This window comes from Aquarana catesbeiana, linkage group LG08 (assembly GCF_042186555.1).
Source record: "Aquarana catesbeiana isolate 2022-GZ linkage group LG08, ASM4218655v1, whole genome shotgun sequence".
In the NCBI taxonomy this organism is placed as follows: domain Eukaryota; kingdom Metazoa; phylum Chordata; class Amphibia; order Anura; family Ranidae; genus Aquarana; species Aquarana catesbeiana.
This window is the reverse complement of record NC_133331.1, coordinates 18803059-18820854: the sequence shown is the minus strand read 5'-3', so window position 1 is coordinate 18820854 and position 17796 is coordinate 18803059. Positions and strand designations below refer to the sequence as shown.

At 47.2% G+C, this 17796-nt stretch overlaps 1 protein-coding gene across 2 annotated transcripts in view; it reads left to right on the top strand.

The window, feature by feature from the left end:
* The window catches only part of LOC141105220 (natural killer cells antigen CD94-like), a 69390-nt gene extending 51705 nt beyond the window's left edge, over positions 1 to 17685 (top strand). For both annotated transcript variants that reach the window (XM_073595107.1, XM_073595106.1), the window contains exon 7: positions 17482 to 17685. In XM_073595107.1, coding sequence (XP_073451208.1) covers positions 17482 to 17626 — 145 coding nt within the window. In that variant the 3' untranslated portion in view covers positions 17627 to 17685. The remainder of the gene's footprint in view (positions 1 to 17481) is intronic.
* Positions 17686 to 17796: the final 111 nt, after the last annotated feature.

Sequence of the window (17796 nt, the reverse complement as noted above, 5' to 3'; positions counted from 1 at the left end):
AATATATAATACTGTGAACCAAAGTGATCAATAGTGAACACATGTGTCCAAAAAATCCATGAAAAAATCCTGAGCAGCAATGTGTTATCTTTAGTGAAAATACACCTTTACACACATGTACTGCTTACCAAAAGGTAAGACCTGAAAGTATAGGAGGTCTGACAGCACTTTAACAACACCCGAGTCGATCCCTGGCAGTGGCGTCGCTAGAGGGTGGCTTCTGGGGCTATAGCCCCGAATCTGGGGCCCATAGCCCCGAGTCTCTGCAGGGGTCCCCAAGGGGAGGGGAGGCTCTCTGGGGACCCTGATGTAAGTGGGGGGGCTCTCTGGGGACCCTGATTTAAGGGGGAGGCTCTCTGGGGACCCTGATTTAAGGGGGAGGCTCTCTGGGGACCCTAATGTAAGGGGGGCTCTCTGGGGACCCTGATGCAAGGGGGAGGCTTTCTGGGGATATACACACACACACACATATATTATATACATGTGTATGCCCGCCCAAGCCTACGACTTTCTTTACTACGCTGCTATGAGGTCTAGCCCCAAATCTTTTGTAGACCCAGCAATGCCCCTGATCCCTGGTAACCAGAACGGATCTCTCCCACTCCAGAACTCCAATAATAATAAACTCAATAGCATCCAGCATGTAGGAAAAAAAGAGGAACTCCATAGTATAGCAAGCAATCGCACTGTTTATTGTATACAAGAAAGGTACTCTTCTTATACGATCAAGAAACAGACTTGTAACAGCAGAGCCCCTCGGATGAGCAGGTGTGATGCTATCACTGCTAAGCTCCTCCCAAAGCGTTTTGTCACAACAGACATCATCCAAGGGCACAGTGGCACTACTGTTAGTCAGTTGTCACCCCATGACAGGAAGTCCCTAAACAAGTCATGGCAAGACTACCAGGTATTATTTTAAAGAGGAATTGCAGTCTGGTCACATAATTTATAATAAAAACACATTTGCCATTCTAAAGCTTCCCTCCAACCACTTTGCATTGTATTTTATATATACTGTGATTCTGTACTTGCCAATAGGGATGAGCTTCGTGTTCGAGTCAAACCCATGTTCGACTCGAACATCGGCTGTTCGCCCGTTCGCCGAATTGCGAACGATATGGGCCGTTCGCGCCAAATTCGTGTGGCGCGTCACGGCCCATAATTCACTGCGGCATCGCAGTGCATTGCTGGCTGATGATTGGCCAAGCATGCACTATGACCCGCATGCTTGGCCAATCACAGCGCCGCCTGAACAGAGAGCCGTAATTGGCCAAAGCCAAGGAGGCTTTGGCCAATTATGGCTCAGGGGATTTAGTACACGCCCCACACTATATAAGGCCGCCTGCACGGCGGCCCTGTGTAGTGTGTGTTCCGGCGTTCATTAAGAGAGAGAGAGAGACAGACAGTGACATTTGATTTGAGTTAGATAGATTAGGCAGAACAGTCAGTCAGTTAGCTGCACTTACAGTGTATTGTGTATATATATGGCATCCCAGGGGTTGCATATATATATATATACACTGTATTCAGTTTAGCTAGATCCATTCCTGTTATCTTCTAGACTATTTACATTTAGTGCAGTGCGTCCTGCTCACAGTGTTCAGCTAGATCAGTTCCTGTTATATTCCTACTGACAGGCAGGCTTGTCTTGTTACAGTATTTACAGCTACCTGAAGAAAATTACTGGTGTTCCTTTGATCCTATTAGTACCACAGTCAGGCAGCTAGACTATTTACAGTTAGTGCAGTGCGTCCTGCTCACAGTGTTCAGCTAGATCCATTCCTGTTATCTTCTTACTGACAGGCAGGCTTGTCTTGTTACAGTATATACAGCTACCTGAAGAAAATTACTGGTGTTCTTTTGATCCTATTAGTACCACAGTCAGGCAGCTAGACTATTTACAGTTAGTACAGTGCATCCTGCTCACAGTGTTCAGCTAAACCTACAAGTTAGTGGGGTGCGTCCTGCTCACAGTGTTCAGCTAAACCTACAAAAGTTAGTGGGGTGCGTCCTGCTCAGTGTTCAGCTAAACCTTCAAGTTAGTGCGGTGCGTCCTGCTCACAGTGTTCAGCTAGATCCGTTCCTGTTATCTTCTTACTGACAGGCAGGCTTGTCTTGTTACAGTATATACAGCTACCTGAAGAAAATTAATCGTGTTCTTTTGATCCTATTAGTACCACAGTCAGGCAGCTAGACTATTTACAGTTAGTGCAGTGCATCCTGCTCACAGTGTTCTGCTAAACCTACAAGTTAGTGGGGTGCGTCCTGCTCACAGTGTTCAGCTAAACCTACAAGTTAGTGGGGTGCGTCCACCTCACAGTGTTCAGCTAAACCTACAAGTTAGTGGGGTGCATCCACCTCACAGTGTTCAGCTAAAGCTACCTGTAGAAGGTTGGTGGTGTTCTCATACTACAGGCAGGCAGTTGATTTTGCTAGCTGCAGTATCAGTACATATATATATATATATATATATATCCCAGCTTAGTGCAGCTACAGGCCATTAGTATGTCTGGAAGGCCAAGAAGGAGAGGCAGACAGTCACAAGCCAATAAGAGAGGGCAAGCAGGCTCTGTGTCTAGTGTTGGTCGTGGAGACGGTGCATCCTCATCAGCACGTGGCCATGGGACACGCTTGGCCTTTTTTTCGGCAGCTGGCCATGTTGAGCCGCAACATGCAGAAGACTTGGTCGAGTGGATGACCAAGCCGTCCTCATCCTCCTCATCCTCTCTCACCCATGCCCAGGGTACTTTGTCTGGCAAAGCAGCGGCCTCTTCCCTCGGCTCAATGTCATCAGTGACTCCTTCCCTAGCCCCACCATGTCCTCCTGAGGAGTCCCTCGAACTGTTTGACCACAGTGTTGGGTACATGCTCCAGGAGGATGCCCAGCGTTTGGAAGGCTCTGATGATGATACTGAGCTCGATGAAGGCAGTAACACGAGCACGGACAGAGGGGGTGCCCAAGAAGGACAGCAATCTGGCAGTCATGCTCCCCCTGCTGCAGCATACTGCCAGGTTTGCTCCAGTGATGAGGAGGGAGGGGATGATGAGGTCACTGACTGCCTGATAGGAGAGAGGAGGAGGAGGAGGAGGAGGAGGAGGAGGCGGCACATCACCAATGAGGCAGGATGCCCTCCAGGGGCCAGCCTAAGGGCAGCACATTGACTGCATCACACCCCAAAGCTCCACATGTGCAGGGCGCTGCAGTCTCTGCGCGTTATTCAAAAAGTTCTTTGGTGTGGGCCTTTTTTGAGACGAGTGCATCAGATCGCACCGCTGCTATTTGCAACATATGTCTCAAGCGTATCTCGCGTGGCCAAAACATCTCCCGCTTGGGTACCACATGCTTGACCAGACATATGTTGACCTGCCATGCAGTTCGTTGGCAAGCGTATCTAAAAGACCCACACCAAAGAACAAAGAGGACCTCTGCTTGCTCCTCATCAGCTGAGATTTCCAACCCCACTAGACCTTCAGTCCTCTCTGAGACCTGCACTGAGAGGAATGAAGGTGTAGAATTAGGTGTGTCACAGCCACGTACTTGTGGGCAATCTGATTTTGGTACACCGACGTCAGATTGTACCAGGCAAATTTCCCTGCCCCAGCTGCTGCACCGCCGAAAGAAGTTTGCTCCCAGCCATCCACATGCCCAGCGGTTGAATGCTAGCTTGGCAAAATTGCTAGCACTTCAACTGCTGCCTTTTCAGTTGGTAGACTCTGCCCCCTTCCGTGAGTTTGTGGAATGTGTGGTTCCTCAGTGGCAGGTACCCAAACGCCACTTTTTCTCACGGAAGGCGATTCCGGCTCTCTACCAGCATGTGGAAGGCAATGTCCATGCCTCGCTGGACAGGGCGGTCAGCGGTAAGGTGCATATTACCGCTGACTCATGGTCCAGCAGGCATGGACAGGGACGTTACCTAAGTTTCACGGCGCATTGGGTGACTCTGCTGGCAGCTGGGAAGGATGCAGGACAAGGTGCAGTAGTGTTGGAGGTTGTTCCGCCACCACGCCTCCAAAATGCTAATGATTGTGACACACCTCTCTCCTCCACCCCCTCCTCTTCTTCTTCCTCCATGGTCTCTTCCTCGGAACCAGCGGTGCTCCGTAGTCGTTCAAGGGGCTACGCAAGTACGCAGGCCAAAAGATGCCATGCGGTGCTTGAGCTGGTGTGCTTGGGGGACAGGAGCCACACTGGGGCAGAGGTTCTGTCAGCTCTGCAGGGGCAGGTTCAGAGGTGGTTGACGCCACGCCAACTTAAGGCAGGAATGGTGGTTTGCGACAATGGCACCAACCTCCTCTCTGCCCTCCGACAGGGACAAATGACCCATGTGCCCTGTTTGGCTCACGTCCTTAACTTGGTGGTGCAGCGGTTCTTGGGCAGGTACCCGGGCTTACAGGATGTCCTGAGGCAGGCCAGGAAAGTCTGTGTGCATTTCCGCCGGTCATATAATGCCAGTGCTCGGCTGACGGACCTCCAAAAGGAGTTTAACCTGCCCAAGAACCGCCTAATCTGTGACATGCCCACCAGGTGGAACTCAACGTCGGCCATGCTGCAGCGGCTGCACACGCAGCAGAGGGCCATCAATGAGTACCTGTGCGACTATGGCACCAGGACAGGGTCAGGGGAGCTTGGTTTTTTTTCCCCACGCCAGTGGGCCATGATCAGGGATGCATGCACTGTCCTGTCACCATTTGAGGAGGCCACGAGGATGGTGAGCAGTGACAGTGCATGCATCAGTGACACTGTCCCCCTTGTCCACCTGTTGGAGCACACGCTGCGTGGAATAATGGACAGGGCACTTGAGGCAGAACAGAGGCAGAAAGAGGAGGACTTCCTTAGCTCTCAAGGCCCCCTTTATCCAGACAGTGTTCCTGCGTGCCCGCCGATCACACAGGAAGAGGACGAGGAGGAAGAGGAGGAGGAGGAGGAGGAAGATTGTGTCAGTATGGAGGTGGAGCCTGGCACTCAGCATCAGCAGCAGTCTTTAAGGGATCAGTCCCAAGAAACACATGGACTTGTACGTGGCTGGGAGGAGGTGGCTGCGGACCATGTCGTCCTTAGTGACCCAGAGGACTCCGGACCGAATGCCTCAGCAAACCTACGCTGCATGGCCTCCCTGATCCTGCAAAGCCTGCGTAAGGATCCTCGTATTCGTGGTATCAAGGAGAAGGACCAATACTGGCTGGCAACCCTCCTTGATCCACGTTACAAGGGTAAGGTTGCGGACCTTATCTTGCCATCGCAGAGGGAGCAGAGGATGAAACATCTTCGGGAGGCCTTGCAGAAAGGTCTGTGCAACGCGTTCCCAGAGACTGGGAGGTTACAAACTCCTGTTTCTGGACAACGTGTTGCTGAGGCTTCGGTCAGTCAAAGAAGGAGCGGTGGAGAAGGTGGCCGTGTGACCGATGCGTTCAGACAATTTTTTGGTCCGCAGCCCCAAGGTATGATCGGTTCCAGCAACCATCGCCAGCGTCTGTTTTACATGGTGCAGGAATACCTAGGGGCAAGATCAGACTTGGACACCTTTCCCACCGAAAATCCTCTGGGTTACTGGGTCTTGAGGATGGATCACTGGCCAGAGCTTGCACAGTATGCAATTGAGCTACTGGCCTGTCCTGCATCCAGCGTTCTTTCGGAACGCACATTCAGTGCTGCTGGAGGCGTGGTAACCGATCACAGGGTGCGTCTGTCCACTGACTCGGTCGATCGACTGACCTTCATAAAAATGAATGAGTCTTGGATCACCACCAGCTACCAAGCACCTGATGCTGATGTAACCGAATAATTTTTTTTGAAATCTCAGATCCCTTCAAAGACTGCCTATGCTGATGCTGAGTGACTATCCCTGAGTAATTATCCTCTTCCTCCTCAATCATCACGCTGATAGCTTGTAAGAACATTTTTGGTTCTGGGCGCCACCACCAGTGCCTAAGGCACAATTTTTCAGCCCCTGTTTAACAGGGGCGTGTAATTACAATTTTTGATGTAATACCTTGCAGCAGGGCTCGTTCCTGCATTCCAACTAGAGTGTCTGTGAGGGGTTGCAGTGTTGTGGCACCAGCACCAGTGCCTAAGGCCCATTTTTTCTGCCCCTGTTTAACAGGGGCGTGTAATTACAATTTTTTATGTAATACTTTGCAGCAGGGCTCGTTCCTGCATTCCAACTAGAGTGTCTGTGAGGGTTTGCAGTGTTGTGGCACCAGCACCAGTGCCTAAGGCCTAATTTTTCAGCTCCTGTTTAACAGGGGCATGTAATTACAATTCTTGATCTAATATTTCACAGCAGAGCCCTGTGAGGGCTTACAGTGTTGTGGCCACAGCAACACCTAAGGCCCAAATTTCTGCTGAGTATATAGGGCAGGACCCTACTTTCAAACAACTAACTTACAAACGACTCCTACTTGCAAACGGAAGGAGACAACAGGAAGTGAGAATAAATCTACCCCTAGGAAGGGAAATTCTCTCCTGTAAGAGTTAATATGGGAAAAACTTTTCTCCTTTCCACTGATGCTTTATCACCAATCCTTGTTTCACAAAAAAACCCAAATTTTCAAAAAACATTTGTCATTAGGACAAAAAGTGAGGTGAAATCTTCTGAAGAGGAGCACAGACAGCAAAACAAATGTCACAGGGGTGATAACCCTTCCCTATGTTTTCCAAAAAGCTTAAAATAGATGTTTTGGCTGGAGCTAAACATGTTAAAAATGTACCAGTTCAAAATTACAAAGAGATTCTACTTAACAACAAACCTACAGTCCCTGTCTTGTTTGCACCGCCTGTATACTGCTGTTCAGAGTATATAGGGCCTGGTGGCCCCACACCTTTCCTTATTTTAATTTGGGTGCGGGGTTCCCCTTAATATCCATACAAGACCCAAAGGGCCTGGTAATGGACTGGGGGGTACCCATGCTGTTTGTCTCACTGATTTTCATCCATATTGCCAGGACCCGACATTACATTAAACCCGCAAGCAGTTTTACATGAGATTTTTTCCTTTAAAAATGACATTTGGTGCAGGGACTGTTCTAAACACGGGAAACACGCGTCACTTTACAGGCATACTATAGACACCCCTCAGGTACGATATTTAAAGGAATATTTCACTTTTTTTTTTTTTTACTTTAAGCATCATTAAAATCACTGCTCCCGAAAAAACGGCCGTTTTTAAAAGTTTTTTTTGCATTGATACATGTCCCCTGGGGTAGGACCCGGGTCCCCAAACCCTTTTTAGGACAATACCATGCAAATTAGCCTTTAAAATGAGCACTTTTGATTTCGAACGTTCGAGTCCCATAGACGTCAATGGGGTTCTAACGTTCGTGCGAACTTTCGGTCCGTTCGCATGTTCTGGTGCGAACCGAACCGGGGGGTGTTCGGCTCATCCCTACTTGCCAAATATGCTGCAGAAATCTCCCTCCACTAAGTCTGGCTGCATCCATTTTAACTGTGGGCAGCTGAAGCTGCTGCCTGTTCACTTCTGGGAAGTTACACAGACACACCTCCAGCTCTGCAGCTCTCACTGGCCCTCTTATGACTCATCCCCCCTCCCTTCCTGGCAAACTCTCAGAAGAGTGAGAGAGAGAGCTGTGCATGATGTCATAAGCCTAGGATAAAGACCAGACAAGAAACAGGAAGTGGGCTGTATAAGGTATGTACTCGCAGAAAAAAATGTTTTACTATCCAAAGTTAAAACAACAACAAGGGCAGAAGATTTAATAGATGGAAAGATGAAAAAATGACTAAAGTTCCGCTTTAATGAAAGCTGCAGTTTTTAAATAATGGAAAATAACTTTTAATATGATATAAAGATGATAAAGCCTAGATGAGATTTTAGTGATTGGGTCTAGGTTCAGTTTAAAGTGCATTGGTGCTCTGCTTATAGACATTAAATTATTTACCTATTCTTAAAAAGCAGTGAGAGAGCTTTACAAGTCCTTAGTTACCTGTCTAGCTGCTTGTTCTGCAAAGTAATTCATCCTGAACAATCCTCAAATATCACAACAAAGACTAAAATTGTATTTCAGTCCATTTCTAACAGCTTAGAAACATCTGTTTTGTATTTACATTAGAGGACCAGCAGGCTGATGCCATTAAAAGTAATCTGGAGTGGGTGGGCCTTAATGCCGGGCAGCTGCATATATGCGGCCCTGTTAAAACAACTTACTGTGCTGAACGTGCGCACCCTGCACGCTCCCAGTATGGTAGCCGGCGGGGATCGGTGATCTCCCGATGTATACTTGCGATTGTGAGCTTTCCGCTCATGTGACCACTGTGACAGCCATAGAGAGAAAATGTCACCAGCACAGATCTCCAAAACTGACTCCAAAATTTTAATCAATGATCACATAGTTACAAAAAAAGGCGACGTTTCGGAGCCACGCAGGACCCCTTCATCAGGTATGTGACAAATTGTGACACAATCAGAGCACTATTTAAAGAACCATTCACCAATCAGTGCACAGAAAAGTTGACCCCAGACCCGCCCCTTGACATCCAATGACGTCACATTCCCGCCATAGACATGTAACTAAACACCTACAGACATTCCCATTTGTAACCCAATTAAACAAACAGCCATCCGATTGTCACAACTGCTTTACCATAGTAGATCCATACATTGCTTTGTTGTCCATCTAAAAATGAATCATGCTATTCTAAAAAGATTAATTTACAACTGTTGCATTCTGGATCGCCCGTATCTCGTCATTACAGCCTAGCTGTTTACTGGCGTTGCTAGGTAATACGGGGGACCTGTCTCCGTGATCCAATCTGGTATCATGCTGTGCGCATGCGCCATGGGGAATCCATACGTCATCGCACCCCGTCCGCCATTGCCATGCCACTGCATGACGCCGGCGGCAGCATAAGAGGAAGACGGGGAGTGGGCTAGGAAAGAAAAGAGACAAACCAAGTGCGAAAGTGTGTCAAGAAGGTTGCACTTCAAAGAATGTGAAACTACTGAATGTATACAAGAGGAAAGAAAAACAGGAGAGAAAAAAATAAATAAATGCAAAGAACAGATAATGGAGAAAGAAAAAGACACGGAACTTGGAAAAGAAATATATAAATAAAATAAGAAAAAATAAATAAATTAATAAAATAAAAAGAAATGTAAATAATAAAAATAAAAAAAATTATAAAAATACAAATAGAAGTAAAAATAAAAATAAATAATAATAATAATAAAAATGGAAATAAACTAAACTAAAAGAAAATGAAATAGAGAAAAAATGAATAACAAAATCAGAAAAGAAAAAATCTATAAAAATAAGAATGAATATAACAAAATGGTCGAAGATCAAAGTGAAAGAGTAAACTGCCCCTGGAGGATGCCATACTAGAATAGAGAGAAACAAGATGGCATAAAGAAGTAGTACAGAATAAAAAGTCAAAAATCGTTATATACATTTTAATTGTGAACAACTTCCCAATCTAAATCATCTGTCGTCAAGAAAAAACACAGGTAGGATCGTTTGGTGGCTGAACTGTACCCAAGGTGTATGTACAGTATGCCTCACGATGGAGGAGATGGTCATGGTCTCCCCCCCTCACTGGTCATGATACCTATTCAATGACCATGCCCCTCAACTCATGTACTGTACTTGGTATTTCTGAGAAACAAAATATGTTGCTACAGGCTTGTTTAAGTCGGGGGCTTCAGCTTTCTGGGTTCTTTCCAGTGCTACTCTTATGTGACTCCTATGTTTCTGAAAAGGTTGTTTAATTTTATTTTCATTTTTTCATTATTATTTATTTATTTTTAATTTTTATTTTGTTTTATATTTTATTTTATTTATTTTAATTATTATTAATTTTTAATTTTACTTCTATTTGTATTTTTATATTAATAATTTTATTTTTATTATTTATGTAAATGAAAATTCAGTCAGCGCAAATACTAACTCCTAGCTGTAAAATAAAAGCAGCTGAACACTGAAGGCAAACATATAAAACCTTTAATGTATACAAAATAAGTGAGCAGTTCAGTGCTATATGTGCAGCCAGAAAACTCAAATGTCACTCATAATAAATGTAATAAAGTCCCCTTTAAATAGTTGGAATCATAAGATAACATCAAAATAGAAAGGGTGGCTGCAGTGATGTCCAAAGGAACTCCCGCACGCGTATCGTCTGAATCTGGACTTCCTCAGAAGCAATGTCTGAGGAAGTCCAGATTCGGACGATACGCGTGCGGGAGTTCCTTTGATGTTATCTTATGATGTCATATACACCTTTATACCAGCACTAGGGTTGTAGTGCTTGTTATGTGAGTACCTGACTTTCAATAAATGTGATTGTTTTAGCCACACAGTGTGCACTATATATTTATTTTTATATTACTTGTGAATATGATCACCAACTGAGAACTACTGAGTGTGGTCTTCTATTATCGTGTGACTGTCTGCCCATGCAAGTTCCCATCTATGTCCACTGAGAGTGGCAAATGCCTTCTTGACCCATCTGTTAGCTCAGGGGTCCATTTGCTGAGGTGAGCGGTTTGGCTAGCTGGTGGTGGAATCACGTATTGCATTGCAGTATATGAACTGATATGAGCACTAGGGATGAGCTTCGAGTTCGAGTCGAACTCATGTTCAACTCGAACATTGGCTGTTCGCAAGTTCGCTGAACAGCGAACAATTTGGGGTGTTCGCGGCAAATTCGAATGCCACGGAACACCCTTTAAAAGTCTATGGGAGAAATCAAAAGTGCTAATTTTAAAGGCTTATATGCAAGTTATTCTCATAAAAAGTGTTTGGGGACCTGGGTCCTGCCCCAGAGGACATGGATCAATGCAAAAAAAAGTTTTAAAAACGGCCGTTTTTTCAGGAGCAGTGATTTTAATAATGCTTAAAGTCAAACAATAAAAGTGTAATATCCCTTTAAATTTCGTAGCTGGGGGGTGTCTATAGTATGCCTGTAAAGGGGCGCATGTTTCCCGTGTTTAGAACAGTCTGACAGCAAAATGACATTTCAAAGGAAAAAAAGTCATTTAAAACTACTCGCGGCTATTGCATTGCCGGTCCGACAATACACATAGAAGTTCATTGATAAAAACGGCATGGAAATTTCCCACAGGGGAACCCTGAACCAAAATTTAAAAAAAAAATGACGTGGGGGTCCCCCTAAATTCCATACCAGGCCCTTCAGGTCTGGTATGGATATTAAGGGGAACCCCGGCCAAAATTTAAAAAAAAAATAACGTGGGGGTCCCCCTAAATTCCATACCAGACCCTTCAGGTCTGGTATGGATTTTAAGGGGAACCCTGCGCCAAAAAAAAAAAAAAAAACGGCGTGGGGTCCCCCCAAATATCCATACCAGACCCTTATCTGAGCATGCAACCTGGCAGGCTGCAGGAAAAGAGGGGGGGACGAGAGTGCGCCCCCCCTCCTGAACCGTACCAGGCCACATGCCCTCAACATTGGGAGAGTGCTTTGGGGTAGCCCCCCAAAACACCTTGTCCCCATGTTGATGAGGTCTGCGGGCGGGGGGCTTATCGGAATCTGGAAGCCCCCTTTAACAAGGGGACCCCCAGATCCCGGCCCCCCCATGTGAAATGGTAAGGGGGTACTTACCCCTACCATTTCACTAAAAAACTGTCAAAAATGTTAAAAATAACAAGCGTTTTTGACAATTCCTTTATTTAAATGCTTCTTCTTTCTTCTATCTTCCTTCATCTTCTTCTTCTTCTGGTTCTTCTGGTTCTACCTCTGGCGTTCTCATCCAGCATCTCCTCCGCGGCGTCTTCTATCTTCTTCTCCTTGGGCCGCTCCGCACCCATGGCATGGGGGGAGGCTCCCGCTCTTCTCTTCATCTTCTTCATCTTCTTCTTCATGTTCTTCTCTTCTTCTTTTCTTCTCTTCTTCTCTTCTTCATTTTCTTCTCCGGGCCGCTCCGCATCCATGCTGGCATGGAGGGAGGCTCCCGCTGTGTGACGGCGTCTCCTCGTCTGACAGTTTTTAAATAATGGGGGGCGGGGCAACCCGGTGACCCCGCCCCCCGACACACGGGACATGACGGGACTTCCCTGTGGCATTCCCCGTGACGTCACAGGGAAGTCCCGTCAAGTCACCGTGCGTCAGAGGGGGGTGGGGTCACCGGGTGGCCCCGCCCCCCGTTATTTAAGAACCGTCAGACGAGGAGACGCCATCACACAGCGGGAGCCTCCCTCCATGCCAGCATGGATGCGGAGCGGCCCGGAGAAGAAAATGAAGAAGAGAAGAAAAGAAGAAGAGAAGAAGACGAAGAGAAGAGCGGGAGCCTCCATCCATGCCATGGGTGCGGAGCGGGCCGAGGAGAAGAAGATAGAAGACGCCGCAGAGGAGATGCTGGACGAGAACGCCGGAGGAAGAACCAGAAGAGCCAGAAGAACCAGAAGAAGAAGATGAAGGAAGTTGGAAGAAAGAAGAAGCATTTAAATAAAGGAATTGTCAAAAACTGTCTCTTGTCATTTTTAACATTTTTGACAGTTTTTTAGTGAAATGGTAGTGGTACCATTTCACACAGGGGGGAGGGCCGGGATCTGGGGGTCCCCTTGTTAAAGGGGGCTTCCAAATTCCGATAAGCCCCCCGCCCGCAGACCCCCACAACCACCGGCAAAGGGTTGTGGGGATGAGGCCCTTGTCCTCATCAACATGGACCCAGGTCCCCAAACACTTTTTATGACAATAACTTGCATATAAGCCTTTAAAATTAGCACTTTTGATTATTCATGTTCGTGTCCCATAGACTTTAACGGTGTTCGCGTGTTCGAACAAACTTTTTTCCTGTTCGCATGTTCTGGTGCGAACCGAACAGGGGTGTGTTCGGCTCATCCCTAATGAGCACCTAGACCACCGCAGAGGAGACCTTTTTCTATCAACCTTCCTATTTCCACATTTATTATGAGTGACATTTGAGTTTTCTGGCTGTACATATAGCGCTGCACTGCTCATTTATTTTATTTTTATTATTTACATTCATTTTTATTCTATTTACTTATTTATTTATTCTTATTTTATTTATATATTTCTTTTTCAAGTTCCGTGTCTTTTTCTTTGTCCATTATCTGTTCTTTGTATTATTTTATTTTTTTTCTCTCCTGTTTTTCTTTCCTCTTGTATACATTCGGTAGTTTGACATTCTTTGAAGTGCAACCTTCTTGACACACTTTCGCACTGGGTTTGTCTCTTTTCTTTCCTAGCCCACTCCCCGTCTTGCTCTTATGCTGTCGCCGGCATCATGCAGCGGCATGGCAACGGCGGACGGGGTGCGATGACGTATGGATTCCCCATGGCTCATGCGCACAGCGTGATACTAGATTGGATCACGGAGACAGGTCCCCCGTATTACCTAGCAACGCCAGTAAACAGCTAGGCTGTAATGACGAGATACGGGCGATCCAGAATGTTACAGTTGTAAATTAATCTTTTTAGAATAGCATGATTCATTTTTAGATGGACAACAAAGCAATGTATGGATCTACTATGGTAAAGCAGTTGTGACAGTCTGAGGGCGATCGGCGCGAATAGGTTAAAGAAGACAAATTTCTCCACAACATCTATAGCTACAGAATTTAAAGAAGGCTTGTTTTAAAGTGTTTTTACTGCTTGTTCTAAATATGTGAATACATTTGCGTGCCTAGTCTAGGAAAAGGATCATTGTAAGCACACCGCAAAATCTCACTGATCCAATTAAAACTTCCACGGGGCGTGGCTTGTGAGTGCTTGAAGATGGCCGCTTATGCCGCGTACACATGACCGTTTTTTCCGTCAGAATGAACTCTGGCGGTTTCTTCGACGGAGTTCCGCTGAAACGGACTTGCTTACACACGATCACACCAAAGTCCACTCGTTTAGAACGCGATGACGTACAACGGGACCAGAAAAAGGAAGTTCAATAGCCAGTAGCCAATAGCTGCCCTTGTGTCGTTTTTGGTCCGTCGGACTAGCATACAGACGATCGTTTTTCCTCGATAGGAACTGATTCCGTCGGAAAGATTTAAAACATTTTCTATGTCCGTCAGAATTTTCGAAAGAATAAGTCAGATGAAACCCACACACGATCGGAATATCCGATAGAATGATTCCGTCGGACCTTTTCTGCTGGAAAGTCCGGTCATGTGTACGCGGCATTAAAGTGGTTGTACACCCTGTACACCTTGTACAACCACTTTTACCTACAGGTAAACCTATATTAAGGCTTACCTGTAGGTGCTGGAAATATCTCCTAAACCTACACGATTTAGGAGATATTGACAATAAAGGCGTGCGCCGATGTCTACAGCACATGCGCACTTGAGAAAGGACAGATGGTGACGTTTCTAAGGGGGTCATGCCGTGACTGGTGGCTCCCGCGCGGGGGAGTGACGTCACTCGACTTCGGCCAGTCACAGAGCCAGAGTTCGTGGCCCCGAAAGGAAGAGGGGTGAAGATGGAAGCTCGTTGCTCATGGGGACAGTGGTGACATCGCAGGCTCCTGTGTCAGGTAAGTGACACATAATGGGCTACTGTGCGATGCATAGTAGCCCATTATGCTTTACCTTTGCAGTGAAATAAAGAGGAAGTAAAACCCACCAGGGTTTACTTCCTCTTTAAGCCTGAACTCTGCGACACGAACCAGAGATATCCAGCTGTCCAGCGGGGGGGGAATCACCGTTCATCAGGCCCGCTACCTCCCTCTGACTGTCCCGTAAAAGGAAGGACGATCACCGCCCGAAAAAAACGTACAGCCTTCTTTCTCTGGCCGGCACTGCTGAGAGAGGAAGGCCAAGATGGCGCCGGCGAGCAGCACACATGCTCTCCCTCGACATCCTAGGCAGATGATGATCTGCCTGACGCCAACATCAGCGACTTAGAGGGTGAAACTACAACCTTCTCCCCACAAGATTCAACTTCTAACAGCCCTATACTTGGGAGCCCGGCTAAAGCCAGGATGAGAAAGGATGCTCCTCATCAACCCACCCCAAGGGTGAGTACAGACATTCTTCCAGTGCATACTGATAACGAATTACAATCCTCCATTGCTTCCTTTCCTACAACTGGGCAACCTGTCCTGGACTCCACCATGGAGGACATGCTCCTCTCACTCCAATCTTCCCTCATGTCTAACCTCTCCTCCCTCATCCACAAATTCTCTACCGATATACAACAAATGGGGGACAGAGTACAATACATGGAGGGCAAAATGGAGGAATGCACAAATACGGTCAATGACTTAGTTGACGCATACAGACATCCCAAGTCTCCCGCGACTTGCAGGAACCTCTCGCATTTGGCTGCGGGCTCCCAGACACCCGCAAGCGCTGGGCAATCTCCCGGCTGGACCTGTCACTCAGCCACAGACAGAGGACAGAGCAGACGGAGCGGCGTTACGTAATGTTACTGCAATGTGAATGTCCCCTCTCTGCCCACAAACAGTGCACACATCCCTCTGGCTTCCTATTGGCTGTCTGTCCCGGGACACTGTGCCGCCTCCAGTTCATGCAGCATGCTGCTTAGAGCTGTGCTCCTCTGCTGTCCCAGTGACAGGTGTGCTGCTCTACCCCACCTGTAATGGACATGTCCGGAAATCAGTACTCCAAGTGCACTGTGGTATATGACACTCAACATGCACAGAACAGTCACACAGAGCACACTGCACTCACACAGTGTACACTGCATGCTTACACAGAACATCACCGCCCCCCCCACTGATCCCTAATGTTTCCCTCTCTCCATACTGATCCCTAATGTCCCCTCTCTCCACACTGATCCATAATGTCCCCTCTCTACACTGATCCCTAATGTCCCCCTCTCTCCACACTGATCCCCAATGTCCCCTCTCTCCACACTGATCCCCAATGTCCCCTCTCTCCACACTGATCCCCAATGTCCCCTCTCTCCACACTGATCCCCAATGTCCCCTCTCTCCACACTGGTCCCTAATGTCCCCTCTCTATACACTGATTCCTAATGTCCCCTCTCTCCACACTGATCCCTAATGTCCCCTCTCTCCGCACTGATCCTTAATGTCCCCCTCTCTCCACACTGATCCCTAATGTCCCCTCTCTCCACACTGATCCCTAATGTCCCCTCTCTCCACACTGATCCCTAATGTCCCCTCTCTCCACACTGATCCCTAATGTGCCCTGTCTATACACTGATCCCTAATGTCCCCCTCTCTCCACACTGATCCCTAATGTCCCCTCTCTCCACACTGATCCCTAATGTGCCCTGTCTATACACTGATCCCTAATGTCCCCCTCTCTCCACACTGATCCCTAATGTCCCCTCTCTCCACACTGATCCCTAATGTCCCCCTCTCTCCAAACTGATCCCTAATGTCCCCTCTCTATACACTGATCCCTAATGTCCCCTCTCTCCACACTGATCCCTAATGCCCCCTCTCTATACACTGATACCTAATGTCCCCCTCTCTCCACACTGATCCCTAAAGTCCCCTGTCTATACACTGATCCCTAATGTCCCCTCTCTCCACACTGATCCCTAATGTCCCCCTCTCTCCACACTGATCCCTAATGTCCCCTCTCAATACACTGATCCCTAATGTCCCCCTCTCTCCACACTGATCCCTAATGTCCCCTCTCTGTACACTGATCCCTAATGTCCCCTCTCTATACACTGATCCCTAATGTCCCCCTCTCTCCACACTGATCCCTAATGTCCCCTGCTGAACCTTGCACTCTGTATGTAGCGCATTCCTAAACCCTGAACTCTGTACTCAGTGCACGCCTGAGCTCCATTTCATGGACACTGGTATAGCTGCATTTAATTGGGGGAAGGGGGTGGGGGGTTGTCGGCGCTGGCGCGAAGCATCACCTCCCTGAAATTAGTTTTTGCAGGTTGGGATGTCTGCGCATATGAGGAATCCAATTAAGACTTCCACTATGCCTCCTTTTATCCAATGCCATGGAACATTTTACCTTTAACTCTCTTAGCCGTTAAAGCGGGGGTTCACCCACACTGCCAAAAAAAATATATATTAAAAGCCAGCAGCTACAAATACTGCAGCTGCTGACTTTTAATAAATGGCCACTTACCTGTCCCAGGGTCCAGCGATGTCGGCAGGGGATGCCGAGAACCCGCTCGGTTCTCGGCAGCTGCCGCCGCCATCCTAGGTGAGGGAATCAGGAAGTGAAGCATTGCGGCTTCACTTCCCGGTTCCCTACTGTGCATGCACGAGTTGCGCTGCGCGTCCCAAGTGGTCCCCGCTCTCTCCTGGGAGCTGTGTGTTCTCAGGAGACAGCACGGTGGGGATGGGAAGAGGCATAGACTCCCATGGGAGTCTTAGACAGGTATCTGCACCCCCCTCCCCCCTGAAAGGTGCCAAATGTGACACCGGAGAGGGGGAGGGTTCCGAAAAGCGGAAGTTCCATTTTTGTGTGGAACTCCGCTTTAAGTGCAGACCAAGGTCTTTTTAATGCAGTTAATTTATTCTTCCTAGAGTGTTGTTTATTTAGCATATGACGAATAGTCATAATTACCAGATTTGTTTTGTTACTCAGGTTTCAGCCACCAAAGGAATCCTCAGGAAATTGTGTGTTGTTGCAGCAATCTGGTGAATATTACGCTGAGGACTGTACTACACAACACAGATGGATATGTCAAAAGAAGGCTGTGAAGATCGACTTTAATGTCACATACTACTGACACACTGGAAACAAGATAAAAAGATAACACCAACCTCTGCAATAAAGTTGTATTTCAAAGTTGTTTTAAATACTACCTCTTATCTATATGTTGCAGTGTGGGCACGCTCCCGAGTCCCACATCTGTGTCCATTCACACAGAATGCAGGACTCGACCCCACCCTCCGGCGC